This window comes from Argiope bruennichi, chromosome 9 (assembly GCF_947563725.1).
Source record: "Argiope bruennichi chromosome 9, qqArgBrue1.1, whole genome shotgun sequence".
Classification (NCBI taxonomy): domain Eukaryota; kingdom Metazoa; phylum Arthropoda; class Arachnida; order Araneae; family Araneidae; genus Argiope; species Argiope bruennichi.
The window spans coordinates 123,544,126-123,564,054 of record NC_079159.1 but is presented as its reverse complement, the minus strand read 5'-3'; the positions used below and the strand labels follow the sequence as shown (position 1 = coordinate 123,564,054).

General features: G+C 25.4%; 1 protein-coding gene across 2 annotated transcripts; it reads right to left on the bottom strand.

The window, feature by feature from the left end:
- Positions 1 to 50: 50 nt before the first annotated feature.
- On the bottom strand, positions 51 to 19,711 carry LOC129984338 (cytoplasmic dynein 2 intermediate chain 2-like). 2 transcript variants are annotated; one of them, XM_056094201.1, is made up of 12 exons: positions 19,343 to 19,708; positions 19,181 to 19,265; positions 18,720 to 18,935; positions 17,389 to 17,440; positions 16,358 to 16,540; positions 13,494 to 13,630; positions 9,829 to 9,902; positions 9,668 to 9,741; positions 9,326 to 9,430; positions 8,344 to 8,501; positions 8,027 to 8,235; positions 51 to 185 (listed from the first exon to the last, which is right to left on the bottom strand). In XM_056094201.1, exons 1-12 carry the CDS (start codon positions 19,375 to 19,377, stop codon positions 59 to 61), a joined length of 1,455 nt encoding a protein of 484 aa, XP_055950176.1. In that variant the 5' UTR covers positions 19,378 to 19,708; the 3' UTR covers positions 51 to 58. The 2 variants fall into 2 exon arrangements, with proteins under 2 accessions (XP_055950176.1, XP_055950177.1); XM_056094202.1 differs by lacking the exon at positions 8,027 to 8,235 and having other exon boundaries at positions 97 to 185; positions 19,343 to 19,711.
- Between the last annotated feature and the right edge of the window lie 218 nt (positions 19,712 to 19,929).

The window sequence follows — 19,929 nt, the reverse complement described above, 5'->3', positions numbered from 1 at the left end:
TATGTATCATAGTATAAATATATATAAAGTAGGTAGTAAGAAACATTGCACAAATGTTTCATTCAGTGTTTGTTGAGAGAAATTTAAGCAAGGCTTCTTCATTGTCTTCAACCATCAGCACGCTACCTGAAAGCTCCCACACTTGTATCATTCCATTTGATGAACTTGTAGCTACTAGATTAGGACTGTTAACATGAAAATAGAAAAGTTTTTTTAATGAAAAATACATTTATATATTAAACAATGAAACAAAATTATTTATGTTTATGCTCAAGTATTAGTAAAGAGATCATTAAATCTTGATGCCTATGCATGGTAAAAATATAAGAATTTTAAGATATTACTTCTATTTAAATGAATAATGAAAGAAATTGTTTATTAGGCAGAAATAAGTTTATCAGGGTTGCCACGGCACCAGAAAAATAAAGGAAAAATTTAAAAATTATCTAAAAAATAATTTTTTCCCACCAGATTTGTGTGAAAACCCTGGTCTATCCAATATTATATATGTTATCTTTTGCTCAAATAAAAAAGTTTGTATATTTATAAATGGAACAAGGCTTATATTAACAGTGATAATATATAACAATAAGTTATGATTCCAACTTGTGACATAAGCATAAAATTTCCATTATTTAAGGGAAAAAAATATCCATAGCCTAGTGGGCATATAAACTAAAATGCTAAATATGTAATTTAAATTATCAAGACTCGGATATTAGAATGAGCATTTGTCTTTTTAAAAAATGTAGCAGAATTCTTAAGAATTTTTTTTTTTTTCTTTCAACGAAAGATTTTTTATGAATAAGTAATGATATAGTTGTAATACTGTTGTTTCTGAAAATTCAAGTGCAACAAAAGGAAGAAAAGTATATGTTATCTGATACAAATTTTAAAAAAAATCAATTACAGAATATTCTAATGAAACCTACAAAATTATTATTTTTTACAGTTAAGTTAGTTTTACCGTTTTTTTTTTTTTTTTTTTGTACTACATTTGTCATAAAATAGGAATGTAATAGATACTCATTATTTTTAAATGAACTTGTAAACTGTTTATATGTGTTTGTACAGTTGTGGGGAAAAAAAAAAAAAAAAAAAAAAAAGGAACGAACACCTCTGTCACTTTATTTATCATTGTATCTTCAGAAAATTGGAAGTGACTTGAAGGGGCAGATTTGCTCCAATCAACAAACTGATTAACCAAGTTAATTAACTGCTATATCGAAATTCTTTCATTACGTCTATTTCTTTTATGTTGAATCGATTTGTTGTCATGAAATTAACCTCCCAATAAAGTTGTATGGGATTCTGATGATAATTTTGAGAGTTGTAGGTCTTTGAAAAATGTTGTTTCCAATGTTAAATGAGTCTTATGAACTTTCTTTGTTATCTCGTAAAATATTATATATTTCTCAAAATCTTTTTGTCTCGTGAAAAGAAAATTATCTTATTTCATAAAATCACGAAATTAATGCGTAAATTACAGAAATTTAATATTTTTTAATAAATTTTTAAATATGAATGTACGAAAATCGTGAAATGTAACACAGTAAAAAAAATTTTCGGAAGTAAAACTGACATGCTAAATATCGCAATCAAAAAAAAAAAAAAAAAATGTGCGCATACCCCAAATACTTTTGAAATATGCAAAAAAAATTGTAAAATTTCCACAATAATTTACAAAATCACTTTGTGAAGGACCATATATTAAATTTATATTATTTTTATAGATCTACTCTTTGTGAAACATGAGCTTCAACTGCCATCATAATATAACAATTGGCTAAATATTATTTTCAGATCGGACAATTTTAATTTAGTATGAAGTTTGCTTTAAAAAATGCACCCCCCCCCCTCAAACGATATGAAATTTGATTGTTGTAATGAATAACCATTGTTTACTCTTTATCAGCAGTTATTATTTACAAATAAATAAAATGCAAATCTAAGGAAATTTATTCAGCAATTTAATTAAAATTAGCATTAAAATAAGGAATTTAATTAGCATAAATGGAATTTTGAATTTTTATTCCCTATTATTTATGTATTCAATGGCTCAATATCGAGCAATCATTCATAAATTTCCTTGAATAAATAGAGAATATTTTCAGAACATCCGTAGAAGATTTTCTCAGAGTGATGAAAGTATTCTCTTCCTGTTTATGAAGAGAATACTTTGAGCTCCTAATTTTGAGCCTCTAGTTCGAAAATTCGTATTATAATGTATCACACTAGATTCATTTGTATTTGTATACCTTGGTTTCATCAACCTTTGCCTAACAGAGAGAATTTTATTTTTACATCAGCTCTTTTAGTATTTTTTTTTTCTTTTTCGCTTTTGGATTAACGAATGCTTTTTGCACGCATCATCACGCAGTTTATAGATAGCAGAGCAGCCAACAAATATTAATGTGTTTAAAACAGACTTAAAAGTATTATATGGTCCATCAAGAATATTCCGCTTCACAATTTTTTTTCATATCTACTCAGAAGCGTGTAGCCACATAAAATGGCGCCCTTGGCAAATATCGAAATAGCACCTTATAACAATTTTTTAAACTGCAATCTTCATATCCCCTTCCCCCCCCCAAATCGTTATGCTGGATGGAGAATAGGTTAAACCTAATAATTCTATATAAAACATTTTTCAAATAATACAGCCTAGCCGCTGGTCAACACATCTTAATTATTGGATATTCTGTTTTTTATATTTGAATAGATTAATTAAATTACAAAAAAGGTAATTTTTCAGTTATAAAGACAATTATTAACATAAATATAATTAAAATGTGTAAAAGCATTCGAAATTAATGGCTAACAAATTCATTATTTCAAAAAGGGCTACCCAAGAATATCAGCTCTAAAGTACCCAGCAAGCTGCTTACGATCAATGGAATGCACATTGATTTTATATTTTTTCAAATATATCAAAATTTTCACTCAAATAACTAAATTTTCGAAACGGTTTAAAAATTTTTATAAAAAACATTTTTATGATATATTGTAATGATACCTTTTAGATGATAATTTTCTTTATACGCTTACATCTATTAATACTAAAAGCAAAGAACATACATCTCAACGCAATTTTTTAATGCTTGAATTAGTTCTAATTCATCAAAAATTAAGTGATATTTCGATGAATTTATTACTACGAGTAACTTCTAAAAATATTATTACACACAAAGATAGTAACCAACTACATTAAAAAAAATTCATTAATTAAAGAAAAAAAACTTAAAATTCAAACTCAATTTTTCAACGACAATTTAAATGTGATATTTTTTCTCATTAATTTTTTTTTTTTTTTAATTTTAGGAATATTTGATAAGAATAGTTTTTGTTTCGTTTGTAAGTCAAAACTATTTCTTTGCTTCATCAAACCATTTCTGCTGAAAAGATTACTGCATCCCAGATACACTTTTAAAGCAAGAATTTTATTTTACTCTTAAGTAATGAAAAGGCAGTAAATGATTTTTAAATCTTATAAATATTAAATTCCTGACTTTCTTTCTCTGATTTTTAGCATAAAGTAACGTTTATTTCTAGGTTAGATTTTTCATGCTATATTACGTGTACATAAATTACTTAGGAAGTTTCCATGTCTTCTTAAATTATAGATATTTTTAACTGCATTTCATAAGCAAATGGCATTTCTCTTTATTTTAAGTCTTTAAAAAACTATATCTTTTAATTTATTATTCGTTTATTTGATACAAGTAGATTAATTACATAATATATGAACAACTGATAAATTCGATGATTCCTAACAAATGATCCATTATTAAAAAATTCTTATGCCATGACACATTTAAAAAAAAAATTATTAATAGATATGTATGCATTTAATTCCAGAAACTGAATTTTAAATAAGGACATATTTGTCAGAAGACGGAATTGAGAAAATCTTTTTTTAATATAAAGTACAAAAGATAACTCTTATTTTAATTTTAAATATGGTTATATACGGAATTTAAGAATGCAGAAATCCAATTCAAGAGTGTAATTTTAAAACTAGATTTTCATTTCAACACTCAAAATATGTAGTTTAAAAAAATATATTTTAAATAATATTTTTTATATCAAATTAGAATTAGCAGTTGGAAATATAAAATTTAAATTATTAATTTTGGGTTCTTCTATTTTAATATTGAGTTGTATTGCTAATTGAACACCGAGACAAAAACTTCTCTGGGGGGCCCCTCTGTCTTTTTGTTTTTGAAAAGCAATGTTAAAAAAAGTTTATTAAAGAAGGAAACGTAAAATATACTTTATATTCGATTTGGGGCCCCACCCTCTGACGTGGTGGCCCGGGGCAACTGCCCGCATGCCACTGCCTTAGTCAGGCTCTGGTTGTAAATTTAACTAGATTAATCTTTCAAAAGAGCCTTTGAGATAGATTGTTAAAAAAAAATACACATCAAGTATTTGGAAATTTTTTTTCGACAAATAAAATTTTTAAAAGTAACTCAGCAATCGATGATATAATGATAGAAAATATATATAAAAAAATTGAGAATAGAATATTGATGACTTATATTATCTTAACTTTTATAAGAAATTTGTTAAATTTAAATTATTTTATAAATTCCAAAATAACACTGAAATTGTATGATGGCAATGAGTTAATATATTGCACTTTTTAAAAAAATTAAAATAAGAATTCGGCCCTCAGCTTTAATAAATGAAAATATTTAGATGTTATTAGATTAAATATAGATATTAGATCTATTATTTTATGACAAAATATTTTTATGAATATCTATAATTCTGTAGCTTGATGAGATTATGTAACTGTAGACCCGTTATTTGATTAATTATTCAGTGTCAAATATTATGCAGCAGTGAAATTATTATTCGCTATGAAAATTTCTGAAATTAAATCAGGTTATAGAATGTTTGGAATATAAAAAAAAATTTCAGAATATAAAATAGAGTTATAAAAAAATACTCCAGCGCAGAATTCGTTTTCAAGAGCAATTTTAACATTATGGACAAAACAAAAAAGTTTTCTTCCTTCGCTGCTCTGATTCAAATTTAAACGAAATAAATTTATACCCTATTCAACCATCGGAAGTGGTCTCCTCAAAACTTTCTCGCTTACTCTCATACCAGAAAACGCCTTGCATGGCATTGGTGTATAGTAATTACGAAATATTAACTTTTGGCGTGAATGTAGCATTTTTACTGAATCTGTCGTGTCATCATGGGTGATTCATCCCTGGAATGAGATTAATAATATCCGAAAATCAAATTTGTGCTCCAGGCACCTTTTTCTTAACTGGTTGAAAGGAAGATTTGACACAAAACTTCACTTGTAGTCCCAAAATCCCATGTCAATTTTCATATATTTAAGTTACTGCATTTTTGAATTATCGTGTTTACTTGTTTCTGAAAGAATAGACCGACAGACAATCGACTCCCTTTGTGGGATTTGGCTCAAAATTTGACAGGTGTCGACACTATAGATGTTAAACCTGTGTTAAATCTTATCTATCTATCTCTACATTTTGTAGTTATTGTGTTAACTTAATTTCTGACAGACGAACTATCTCAAAACAGATTTAACTCAAAAATTTGATAGAAAATTGCAAATTTGGTATAAAGACCTTATACCATATTTCAACCGTTTGCTCAAAGCGTTTTTGAGTTATCTTTGTCACAGACAGACGGATATTTTCCAAAAATGCGTTTTTTTTGTTTGTTTGTTTTTGTTTTTTTTTAACACAGGGAGGTGTAAGACATAGAGATTTGTCAAAATTCGAATTTTTCCATGATTACTGCACTTTCTCTATACTACATATACGAGAAAGTAAGAAGTAGTAAAAATATCCAATTAATAGATCACTCATTTATCTTCCCAGTTCTCATTAAATTTAGTTCATAGCAATTCTAAACAATCTATTAGACATTTAAAAACACTAACAAGTCTTTTATTGAGTAATAAGAATGTTTAGTGAATAGAGCTTATTTATATAAAATCTGATTTCAAATGAAGTCTAGTTTTATCAAATATTACTCGCATGATTCACTTATGTCAAGGAGATATATTTTCTGATTAATAGCCTTTGCTTATTAACCAGAAAAATATTTTCAAATTTTCATGATTTACTTGTGTATGTCAGAAATTATTCTTGCGTAGAAATTTAAATGGCAATTTCAGTTTGGTAATCCATCGAGATAACTGGATATTCAGAAGTATTAAAAGAAAAATCTTAATTTTTGTTTTAATTAGTTTTATTTTAGATTTCGGAATAAAGATTGGGGAAAAAAAAAGATTTTAAAAAATTCAATTCAACTTATTTATTCTACAATTTTGTGCCTCTGACAATGGGGCCTAGGGCGCTTGTCCTGCTTGCAGCACCGTAGATATGCTACTGCATGTTACTAAAATATGCTTTTGTTAAGCTTCTGCGCTTAGAAAATAAAACTGATATTTTTAAGTCTCATCTCTTCGATGGATTGCATCTAAAATTCCATAAAAAACAGTTTAAATGTCAAAATTAATGTGAATTTCACATTCCTGTCATCATTTTTATGAATAGTTACATTTTAATGTCAAGGAATAGACAAAGTAAGAGACACATCGTCTAATAGAACTGGAATTTCAAAACAACTGATTAAGTCTGTGCAAAATTTTATCCATCTAGTTTTTTTTTTTTTTCCCCTTTCTTTTTTTTTCTTTTTTTTTATGTTCGCATAGATGTAGGTAGTAAGACAGACATTTTAGATGGATTTCATCAAAACTTTCATTCAATTGAAGGATTTTGATGTAAAAATCACATAACTCATTTCATCTTTCTAACTCACTCCGTTTTTGAATTAAGGTGCTCGTAGACGGATAGATGTCATTTCAAATTTGATTTTGTTTTCGACCCCAGAGTGGGCTGAAATGTAAAGATTCACTGAAATCTAGTGGTCAGTTCATTTGTTCTGTGCCCAGTGTTAGTTCGTATACGGAGAAATAATAAAAAAAAAAAAATGCTGCTTCCATATATTGTATCATCACATTAAATATTACTCTCATGCAGATATGGGGAATTTCACTTTTTAAATTAACTTTTACTTCTAAAATAATTTAGACTGTTAAAATTTTAACATTTGCTTGGAATATTGAAATAATTAAAATATTGTTGAATCTTATGTAAAAATCAAATGTATAATATTTTTATTATTATTATATAATCTTATGGAACTTAACAGATCTCCAATTCGTTTAACAATCGTTTCCGCCTAAAAATAATTTTTTTTTCTTTTAATAAACACCGATAATTTCAGTGGTTTAAAATATCTTTATGGCATTCATATTTCACCAATCAGAAATTAAAAAGAAATGGGTTAAATAACATATTTCATTTGCCATAGAAATGGCAACGATGGCTGTTAATTTCCTAAGGCAGGATCAATTAGAAAGTCGGTATGATTAATTAATTCAAAATGTAATGGAAACAATATATAAATAAAATATTTAATAAAAACAAAATATATATATAATTTTAAAAAATCACACTTATGTAATGGATAAATCGGGATCATTTTGTTTATTCTTTCAAAATTAATGTTAATTCAAACAAGTAAAACATTTTTTTTTTTTTTTTTTTGCTATTAACAAGCTGAGACATGGCTCTTTTTGATCAGAGTTTTCAATAAACAAAATTAAATATATCTCAAAAATTTTTGCGTATTTTGGAATTAAATTTGATACACATACATAAAAAGACCAGCTGAATCGAATTATTGGAAAATCTCTATCTCCATAATGCAAAAAGTTTGAGTTACTAGTTAATAAATATATTAACCAATTCGGTTGATCAGCTTATCTATCTAAACAAACCTGTTAATTTAAGCCACTTCCACCGACACCAATTTTATGAAGATGTAACAATAAATAACAAAAGTTACATAGGTGATATTTTTTTTTGAGACTGTACAGTAAGTTTCTTTATTTACAATTATTAGATTAATATTTTATTTAAATCTGGAATTTATAAGATACGGAATTAATTAAAATTTAATTATTTACTTTTCTTTGTTATTCTGCAGAGATAAACCAGAACTTTTATCCACATTCAAAGGAATGGATTCAACAGGTGACTTTTCATCAGTTTTGAGATCCCATATGTGAAACTGCCCGTTACTACTGACACAACTCAATACTAATGGTCTAATTGGTGACCACTGGGCTGAATTTATCCCTCCAGATGATAGTTGTAGTATTAGAAGAGGCTTAGGCTGTTTGGATTAAAATGAGAAAGTTCTTTTTAAAAAATGAAATTATAAAAAAGTAGAGTCCTTTTTTTGAAAAAAAAAAAAAAAAAAGATAGTCTAAATATATTTTACCTGTAGTAAGTTATATATTCGAAGTTCCTCATCACTTCCAGCTGAAAGAAATATATTTCTAGAGAAAGGTGAAAATTGAACACATGTAACTTGGCCTTTGTGGCGCTCAAATCCCATGTTTATAGGAGATTTTGGAGAGATAGGACAAATACCAGAATCTAAAAAACATTGATAGTGTTTTAGGCAATATCAGCATGTCTATAAGTCAAAATTTTATGAAAAAAGGGGAATTTTTTTTTATTGAATATATTGAACAATAAAGTTTTTGAATGAACTTAGACCATTAAAAATTATTTACTTAGGACATGAATATATTTAACTAGCAAAAATAATATAGAAATAAATTTTTGCAATATTTAGGTTTAATTTTGAATTATACAAAATAAAATTTCAATAATAGATGATATTTTAATTTAATGTTAATACAAAATTCAAGGAACAAGGAAAAAAATTTGAATTGCTGACAGACTGGAATAAAAACATCCAAAATAGCCGAAATCCTTTGCAATTACAACACGTTTATTAGAGTTTTGCTCAGAATATATTACATGCATAGTAGATAGGCTGTACTATGTAATTTTAATTTCAAGTTTTTAATTTTGTATTTTATGTATTATGAGATTTTTTGTAAAATATTCTATTTTAATACTAATTTAAAACTATATGTTAGATTTATCCAAAATTTTAATGCAATACATGATATGTTTCAGAATTGGGTGAAAAACTATATGCAATGTGTTTGATCATCTTTTCATTATGTAAGTAATTGTATACTCATTCATTTTCTTGAGAACATTTAACCTGTTGATTTGTTGGTAAATGGTATGAATGTTGAATGTCTGCATCTTAAAAAGTACTTATTTTATTCATAACAATTTTTTTAATTATTTTTTATGTTCTAAAAAATATTTTTAAAAAAATGAATAAATAAAATTTAGAAATACTAAATTTTTTTTAAAATTAAACTTATTAGTCATCTTACATTGAGCTGGTACCAAGGAATCAAATGCACACTGAAATATTCCGCCTCCTTCTGTTGCAATGACAAAAATGTTCCCATCTTCTGAATTTATAGTCATTGATGTAACTGTGAATAAATAAACCTTTCATATTTTTAAAATAATATATAATTTTTTTTTAATAAAACAACATACAAATTATTACAACTTAAATTTAACAGAAATCTTTTCAATTTTATATACATAACTAAAACTTGCATTTTATGATATAATAAACCATTTGAAATTAATTTTTAAAAAGTCAGTGCCCCTCAAAAATACTTTTGGATTTTGCATTTAAACATTATTTTGTAGTGCATACTTACTTCCTATTTCTGCATTATCCTTGCGTGTTTTTATGAGAAAATTCCTGGGAAGCTGTTTAGCTAATATAACAAATCTAAAACGTAGAAAATTCAGTAAATTTTTTTTTATCGAGATACTGTAGCAAATATTGAAACATTTGAAAAGAATTACGCATACAAACCCATCATCCAACTTTAAAGTATCATCTTCATAACTCCATAGCAATATTTTACCATCTAGACTACAACTCACAAACTGAAATTTAGAAATAACATTAAAATTAAGTAAACAAGTATTAAAAAATAAAATCATTTTAAAATTGTATGTAATACAAAATTTATAAAGCTTTTTATCATTCTTCATAATATATATAAAAATAATGTTGTATAAAACTTTTAGAAATTATTTTTCATGAATGTTGTTATTTTATTAATTGCTCTCGTTGGTCAATAAAAATCAAAATGTTACCACATTTTACAAAACATATTCGCTCAAATGCCATAATTTTACATAAATATTCAAGTATACTTTTTCTCTATTATTTGTTTGTTATTTGGATCTTTCATAATAATTAGTGTAAATCTAACCAAAAATTGATTTATTTCAAATTTTATTAAAATAGATATTCTTAAATATTACTAGATGTATTTGAACCTATTACTTTCTCAATTCTCAACAGTACCAATCAAAACAAAAAGATTTTCAAATATGAAAAATTTCAATATTCTTTTCTATATAAGATCAATTAGGGTAACTGTGAACTAATTTTGCTGAAGTTAAAATGTTCTTATAAGAAGGGAAAAAAAAGTCTTTAATTTAAATATATGAGTGCATAATCATGTTCAATCAATCAATTTCCTATTAATCAATATCCTTTCCCTAAATTAATATTAAATTTGAATTAATATAAAATATAATAATAATTCATATAAAATACGATAATGTATATAAATTTTAATATTTCCCTAAATTAATTAAACAATCTAAGTTACAGCAACATTCATAACTACGCCAATCTTATATTATACTATCCCCTAAACCATCCAGAAAATATTGAGTAATTAGAAACACATTTTGGCTTCTGATCGTAATACTAAACTGATTTGAGAGAATATATTTGCAAGGATAAGAAAGAAAGATACGATTATTTATTGCCTGAAAATTTATTCTACTCTCCTTCACCAAGTACTACACTGTTGTTGTTTATACAAATACATTCGATTTCATGGAATATCACATATAAACTGTCATAATTATTTAATAACTTCAGTTTTGATTAATCGATAACTATTCTATCCTCAATTTCGTCAGAAAATGAACCTCAGTGAAAACAGAAACGGCTTAAAATTTTGGGGCAAGAGAAGGATATAATTTAGAAACTTACTTTATAATGAATAAAGACAAATGAGTAGTAGTAGAAAGTACAGCTTTCACTTCTAATAGAAAGCTAAAATTCCTATTCAACTCATTTTTGTTTCATAACATTTATGCTTCATGAAAATCTGCTCAGCAGTAGGGTATGGTAGTATAATTTTTATTTAGATCTCTGCAATCATAAACTATTATTAATCTCCCAAATAAATTTTTGTTTAGTCAAATTTGATGCTCTTCCAGCTGATATTCAGCTGTCCACAATCAACTTTATCTAGTTCTCAGATGAATGAATACTGATCATTTATTCTGATACTTAATAATCAATCAAATCAATCAAAATATACATGTTCGTTGAAAAATGAACTATGGAAAATTCGAAATGTTACCTTCTCCGTCTCTACAATCTCTGTTTATTATTGAAAATGGTAAAATCAACAAACCAGATTCCTTCATCATCGCACTTTTTTCTCCTTCCGAGTCATTCTTTTTCCATATTTGACTTCAAATGTCTTAAAATCGTTATTAATAATCAATTCTGATAGGAAAAAATAATAGCAATAGGATATGGTAATATAACTTTTGATTACATGGTAGATTCTTTAAAAATCTATTATTAATTTGACATAAAATGATGAACATTACTTGCAGGCTAGAATGTTATCGCATTATTATTTTAATACCATTACCTATCCCATAAAAAGTTATTCAAAATGCATGAAAAATACAGATTTTTATTAGATTAAAAGTCTGTCCTTAATTACGCTATGATGAAAATTGTCACGGACAAATGATAACCCTACCCTGTTTCTCAAGAGAAAATCTAAAAATGAAAACTAAATTTTATTCAATACCATTATATCCTACAGATCTAATAAAATATATAATTTAGTAAATTATCTTGCAAATAACTGATGTAGGGAAGGAACAAATATAAGTTGTTGTTTTTTTAATATGGTCGAAATTAAAATACACAAATATAATAAAATTTCGCTGACAAAGTTGGAAAGTGTTTATTATTTTTTTCTAGATTGCCTTATAGAACGCACGTTTCCCAGTTCACTAAGTTTTCACAAATGCATACGATGGTTATTGTTCCCAATTTATCTCACTGGCTTTACTTAATATTTTTTCCTCTGCAAGATAAAAAGTATAAGATAAATATATTTTATTTTAAATAGTATTTTAATATTGATATCAAACAGATTTGTTAAAGCATATTTTTTAACTATAACCAATAGATCAAATAGATCAGAAAACGTTTTCACTGCTCCCTCAAGAAAATGCGATATTAAATTTTAATCTTTTCATTATTCCGCCTGCTAAATTGACTGCGTAAGTTTTATATTGGTGGGACAGTTTCGGTCTCTGACGTGGACTGTGGGATGTAAAGCAAGGAATTTCTTGCTAACTCGTTTTACATCCTGCAGCCTCCCTTTGAAACAGAAACCGTCCCGCCAGTAAAGAATTTGTATAGCCAATTTTGTCGGACCAGGCCAGTAGTGAAAGGGTTAAACATCTTACAATAATTATTTGGCATCATTCATAGAAATGAACTCATTATAGTGGATACCTTTCCGAGTTCAAAACGCATTTCCAATAGCATTTTAAAAAATAAAACACCTCTCAGACATTTTTTATTATTATAATGACCTGCTACAGTTCTCAAACTGAAATATTATTCACATTTAGAAGCAGTACTATCCAGAAAGTTTTGAAATAAAGTTGTAAACAAGTTATTGATTGCTTGATCAAAATAAAGTTCTGTTCTAATTGCACATTTTTTTCCAACTTGCTTCATGTCTGTAATGATGAATATTCTGTACTCGATTTTTCACTTTTCAAGATGTTTGAGAGTTTTGAAATTTTATGCATGTCAACAACAATACACTAGTTCAATGTTTTCAAATTTAAACAGTTAAAAATGATTTCATTTTGATGTCACTGGAATAGAGCCACTTGCTAGTGAATTTGGGGGTGGGGGATTGATGAAGATTGCATAAGATTTATAATTATCAATTATAAATGATAATCATAAATCAAATATTTGATAAAAAAAAGCAAATTGTAATTAAAAATATAATATTTATATAATAACAAGAAATTATGTAAAAAGTCATATTAAAATCTGATATTATGCATTTAATTTTTACTGGCACTTAATACAAATATTAAATACATGATTTTAAATGTTTTTTTTAATAAATTATATAAAATAAATAAATTATGGAATTTTTCATCGGGGCAGATATCAATTCAAAATTTACAATTTTAATAGATAAAAATCAGTTGTATTTACATCTCAAATTTCATTATTTTTAACCATAGGTTAATAAGTGAACTATAAAATATTTAATAAATTTTTATCATGCTAATTGCTGTAAAATTAATTGCTGTAAATAAAATTGCTGACAGAATTTGGCAAAGTTTAATAAATTCATACATACAGTTCTTAAAATTAAAATTTCACATTACTTTTATTTTATTATGTTTTCCATACTGAATTATCCAATGCAATCCAGTTATTGCTTCCCGATGACTAAAAATTGCTATTTCTGTTGAAGCCAAAAGAGGATCATCTTCTTTTGAAATATCCCATAGTAAAATTTCACCTAAAATATTTCATTGCAATATAACTCTATTCTAATATCTTAACTTCTTTATTATACATAAGTTTCTACTATAATTAAGAGAAAGATTTGAGTTTTAAAACATAAATTTATATCTAGATACAGAATGTCATTTTTTCAAAACTAATAGATAATTTAATGACTGTTAATAATTTTATTGTTTTCTAAAGCATAATTTTAACAATATGACTGGCAACTATGCACTTCTATATGAAAATCATTGAAAAAAGGAATTTAATCTATACAGTTTATACAACTTAAAAATATATATATTGCATTATTAACTATCAAATGATTAAACTGAAGACTGCTTCTTTCACAGTTACCATTTATTTATTAATATTTGGAAAAAAATCTTTATAAAAATGTATTTTATCCATTTATTTTTAATAATGGAATCATTTATTGGCATTTGGAATGTAAAATGTGACCTGGCATTAAAATTATTTATATGAACAAACTGTTATAAATTGTATCTTGTATTTCATGTAACATTTTTAATCAAGAATTCACCTATAAAACATATTCATAGTCAAAATGTATACAACTAAGAAAATTCCATTTACTTTATATAATATTTTAAATTCATTAACCTTTTTTCTTTAAAAATTACTCAGAATCAAATAGTGGTTTGTTTAAAAAATGAGTTTTTATGAGTTTTATTTATTTAACTTATTTGAATTTGACCTATATATAATCCATTTTTAACCCATTTGAAACAACCATCCTATTTACAGGGCAGTTGAATTAAATGTGGATAAAATAAAAGAAACAATTAAAATCTACACAAAACTTTTCATAAATTATTACAAATAGACTTTATTTAATAAATTACTAGGAAAAAAACTGAATTTGAAAAAAATTAATTAAAAAATTGCTTTAAATTAAATATTATAGTTTTACCCCATTAAATAATAATAAAATTATAATTTTTCCTTAAATAAACAAATACATTTTTAGTAGGTCATCACATTTTTTTCAAAACATTAAAAATATCCATGAAAAAATAAATATTATAGCCATTTGACATGCGTTTTCTAACTACCCTATAAATAAAACAAAGATCTAATACCCAACTTTTTTTCAAATCACTCATACTTCTGTATCACATTCCTTGAATTCAGGGAACATTGTATCCTAATCCTAAATTTCACAGAATATAAATGAATAACTTTTTTACTGCACGTGAGTTACGTGAGTTGTAATAAAAGGATTTTGAGCCTCTGGAACTGTTTGAGACAATCGAATGGCAAAAAACTCTCTAATATCTTTAGATAAAACTATAAAGAACATCTGATGCATTATTTGACAAGATTAACAAAGTAGCTGCTTTCGATGGAATGAAAACTGTATCGTTTCACTAATAACATATTTTGATATTACTAAAGTGAGTAGCAAAATACAGCTTCGTGTGAAAGAAGGCAGAAAGGATATTGATGTACCCTTTTATGTTACTCCTTACAAAAAATATAAAAATGGAATAGATTTATTCGATAGTTATTTAGAAAATTATTTTACTTCTATTCAATGAAAAAAGTGATACAGGGCACTTGTTCAAATTTTGTTGAAACCGCCTTCACCGTACTTTAGAAAATTTCAAAATTATTTTCCCCCTGTGAAGCACAGGATTTATTAAAATTTTGCAGGTCAGTAATAATCTTGGTAAAAGAATATTAAACAAAGAGGTATGCTGCAAAATAGCAAAGAAATTCTCATCTTTTAAACTGTGAGCATGTATTAGAGAAAAATTCATATGGCTGTCAAGGACCATCAAAGATATCAATTAAAATCTTGCAAGAAAAAAAATGTAACCATTTGCAAAATGTGCAGTGTTTGACTATGTAGAGACTGTTTTTCAGATTTCTATTCATTAAAATCTTTCTTGTAAAGTAAGTCAACCTTTGTAACTTTTGATAGTGTATTGGATTTTTTCCTATATATAGGACAGTCTATATTTTTTTTAAAAAAACTATTATATTTAAAAAAAAATTCCTTTATATGTGTAGATATCTTGCACTGATCATGTTCTTAAAAATTAACTTCTTCTTATGGATGTCTTTATGAGAGATCTAACATGGGTTTAAAAGTGTCAAGAATATAATAGAAGAGTAATATGTTAATTCAATCTTCTATTATTTTACAAAAGTATCAACAAAATATTATATAAAATTTATAAAGAATGCTCATGAAACATTCTTTCTTATATTGCAAATTACAATTTTATCATTATATATGATTGTAACAAAGATAACAATCAATTATTTTTTGTATCATCTAAAAAAGTATTTGACATTAATTTAAAAGTTTTATTATTGCATTTTCAGCAAGTATTGTTTATTCGGAGATAATATTTACATAAGAATCACATACTGATTACATATAAACATTTTTGAATCTTCCTTCATCTCACATCCACCAGCGCCATCTCACAAAATTTTGAGTTACCAGCAGGTTATCATCCGATGGCAACAATGCAAGTACCACAAAAATTTCTGAGAGGGTGCTATATAAAATTGTCAACATGAGAGCAGATAGAAAAAGGCTCTAATAGCTGGTTATAAAAAATGTTCTTTTTGTGTGTGTGTGTGTAAGATACACGAAATAAATTTATATACCTATATACATATATATATATATATAAGACAATAATACACAAGAATACCTTATTTGTTTCTTTTAATGGAAAGAAAGTGTATTCTTGATACTGACCATTTAATTTTCCAGCAACAATAATAGCGGGCAATTCTGGATGAAAACTAAGATATGTGATACAGCAATCAGTCTCAAGAGTTAAATTAGGTTTTTTTGGATCAAAATCCTTTCTACTCAAGCTCCATATATCAACTGAAGAACTGTGTTCACACCAACTTTTATGATCGATACTACTGAAAGTAACTTTTGATAAGGATCAAAACTCAAACATGTAAAAAAAAAAACTAAATACAAGTTATTTGGGATGAATGATTAAAGAACATAGTTATATCTATAGAAATGTATTTTCGATTCCTACAGCAAAGTATTAAGATTAATGGGAATTTTTTAATTTTCTTTGCAAGAGAAAACTATGATTATTCATAATTACTATTTTGCATTTATGTGAATAAATTATGTTTAAATAAGTCTTTTAAGCTACTGTAAAAATAATTTTGTCATTTCTAAATTTAATATCTTTTATTATATTCATATCAAAATATGGATAATAGTTGTTAATTAAAATTCTGATAAAAAGAATTGAATATAAAGAACATTTTTCTTTGACTATACACATAAATAAAAATAATCATGTAAAATTCTAAATTTAAAATTAGTTTTTATTATATTCATATTAAAGCATGACTAATTTGAAATTTAATAGCACACACTAATTATTATTAATTTTATTTCATTTTTTTTATTTATTTTTAAAGACCAATTTGGTGAAAAAATTTAAATCTGTTACAGAAGAAAATTAGAGCTGGATGAAAATTCAGTCTTTCCAGAAGCTTTTTTTTTATCTCTATATATATATATAAAAAAAAAAAAAACATTTTAACCCTGCATTAACTCAGAAAATTATAAAAGGAAATTGGATTAGATTGTTCACAAATTTAAATACTGTATACAAAATTCAATAAATTATTGATTAAATTTATACACTGAAAACATTCAGGAACTGCAGTTCCATACTGCCTATACATAAACTGTATATTTAAAAGATATTATGAATAACATATGAGATATTTTTTTAAAAAAAGGATATGCAGTTGCAATAGCTGTGCCAACTGAATTCCAAGAAATGCTGCTGCAACAAAACTGAAAATGAGAAGAAAAAAAAGCACCCAATATTGTTTAAGTGTAAGAATTATGTATCGAACACTATATACAACAAACGATTTATATATAAAAAATGTAATGATATTTTATATCATATTGCAGGTTTATAGCATTATTTCAAAACTTCAAATTATATAAAATTTTAAAATTTAAATACATTTATATGCTTATCATATTTCATAAATTTATTCTTATAAAAAATCTAATCTAGGCATTTCATTAATAAAATATATTACTCAATTTATAGAATTATGCAGTTTTAACTTAGTAATGTTCTATTTGTAGTTTTGAATACTTTCAATATATTCAAAACTTTATCTTACATGATCTGGAAGATTAAATTAAATTAAAAGAAGCATCAATTAAAGATTTAAAAATGAAATTTCTATAAATTATAATAGTAGTTAAATACATATTGTAAAAATGTTAAAGAGCATAATTTTAACTTTATAAATGAATTATGTTACATACACACTCTATGAAGAAATCATAAATTTATAATGGTGCTATGTAATATGAGTAATATTTGGTAAAAAAGAAAAAAAAAATACAACTGATAATGGTATGATACAATTTTTTGGTGTCCTCAGTTTAAACGATTCAAATTTGACTTTTTAAAAGAGTTTTATTTACCCAGAAGGATGTTATACTTTATAACTCAAAAGCAAAATGGAGGATTTTTTTTTTCTTTTGTAAAATAATTTGCTTCTGTATAATACAAAGAAATGGAAGTTAGGGTACCATAATTTTTTATTTCAAAGAGAAAAAAATTCATAAGAGATTTTTTAATAAAATGCATGATCATGATTAATTGCTACAACACAATGGAGGAAAATGCTATTTTTAGCAGAAGAATTAGCTTTAAGAAATGTTTTGTAATCAATTAAAAGGAAAAAAAATTGGAAATCAAAATGAAATTTACTGATGAGGAAATCATGAATAAAATTAGAAATAGATGGAAACAAGTATATACTTTCAAAATTCTCTTTCTGAAGTATTTTCCAATTATTTAAGGAAAGGATTTATAACAAAATTATGAATAGTAACCGTCTTAGAAAATTACAATTAAACATTTTTCCGATAAAAAACTAACATTTCTTGCTTTCACTTTTAAAACAAAAAAATTCTCCTCATAAGCATAGAATTCACAAGCAACAAAATTAAATACATAAGATATATCCAGTATAAAACAATTTCTTAAAAAAAATCAGGAAATGCTTAAAATTACAGAATTAAACACTTCAAACACATTACTTACCTCAGATGGTAATTGTTTTTCCAAAACATGCAAACACAAAATAGAAGTTGAATCGACATCTGACAATAATTTATAACGATTAAAAGCTTTACTTTGGCAGTTTTTCTCAAGAGCAGAACACATAATAGGAGTGACTTTTCTAAGAAAATTCAATAAATTGCTAACATTGAATTCTGCAAAAATGTTTTCTTTAATTTCAACTATATCTGTTTGCACCTACAAATATAAATATTGAATAAGCAGTATAATAATCTAGAAAAATCAATACAATAGTATAAATAATACTTTGTTATTTAAATAGTGACATAAAGAAAATTAAAAAGTATTCTAGACAGCTAAAAAATATCAAAATTTCTTATACCAAAACTCTTGATTTATTAAGGTATTATGGACATAATAGAATATAAGAAAACGAAAAATATAACATATTAATATTAATGTATGTGTTTTAAAAATTTTACCTGACTGTGTTGTCTTTTTGGAACTTGAGATGAATTTTCTGAACTAAGGGGAATTTCAGTCTGAGAATGAAAGTGTCTAATAGACCTAAAAAATAAATCAAATGCAATAAATGGATGAATAATTAAACTGATGCAATGATAAATATGTACATTGGTAAGTACCTGTTATTAGGAATTGTTAGTGAATTGTTTATCATCTTATAATTTCAAATAATTAATTCAAACGTTTAAAAATAAATTTTTAATTCATGCACACAATTTATTATTTGATTATAAATATTTAGAGGTTCATTCATTGACATTAATTGGTAAGAAAGTTCTTTCATTTAATTTCCAAAAAACCGAGAAAGACAATTTCATATGGATTTCTTTAAGTGTTAAGCACCTTATGAAAGGCGAAATGACCAAAATATAGTTAAAGGTTTGTTTATCAACAACCTGCCGACAGTTACCACGGCAACAAATCATTTCATATTTATTATTGTTACGCACTAGAGCATTCTTTCAGGTAACATAATGTATGTTACTAAACATACATTATGTTACAAATGTATACACAAACTACAAACATAAATTTATGATATGAATTTATATATATATATATATATATATATATATACAAAAGTATTAGAATCAAGTTAATAGGAAAAACAAAAATCAAATAAAAATTAAACCAAAAAAATTATTAAAAAATATTAAAAAAGAATCCTTGATATATATATATATATATATATATATATATATATATA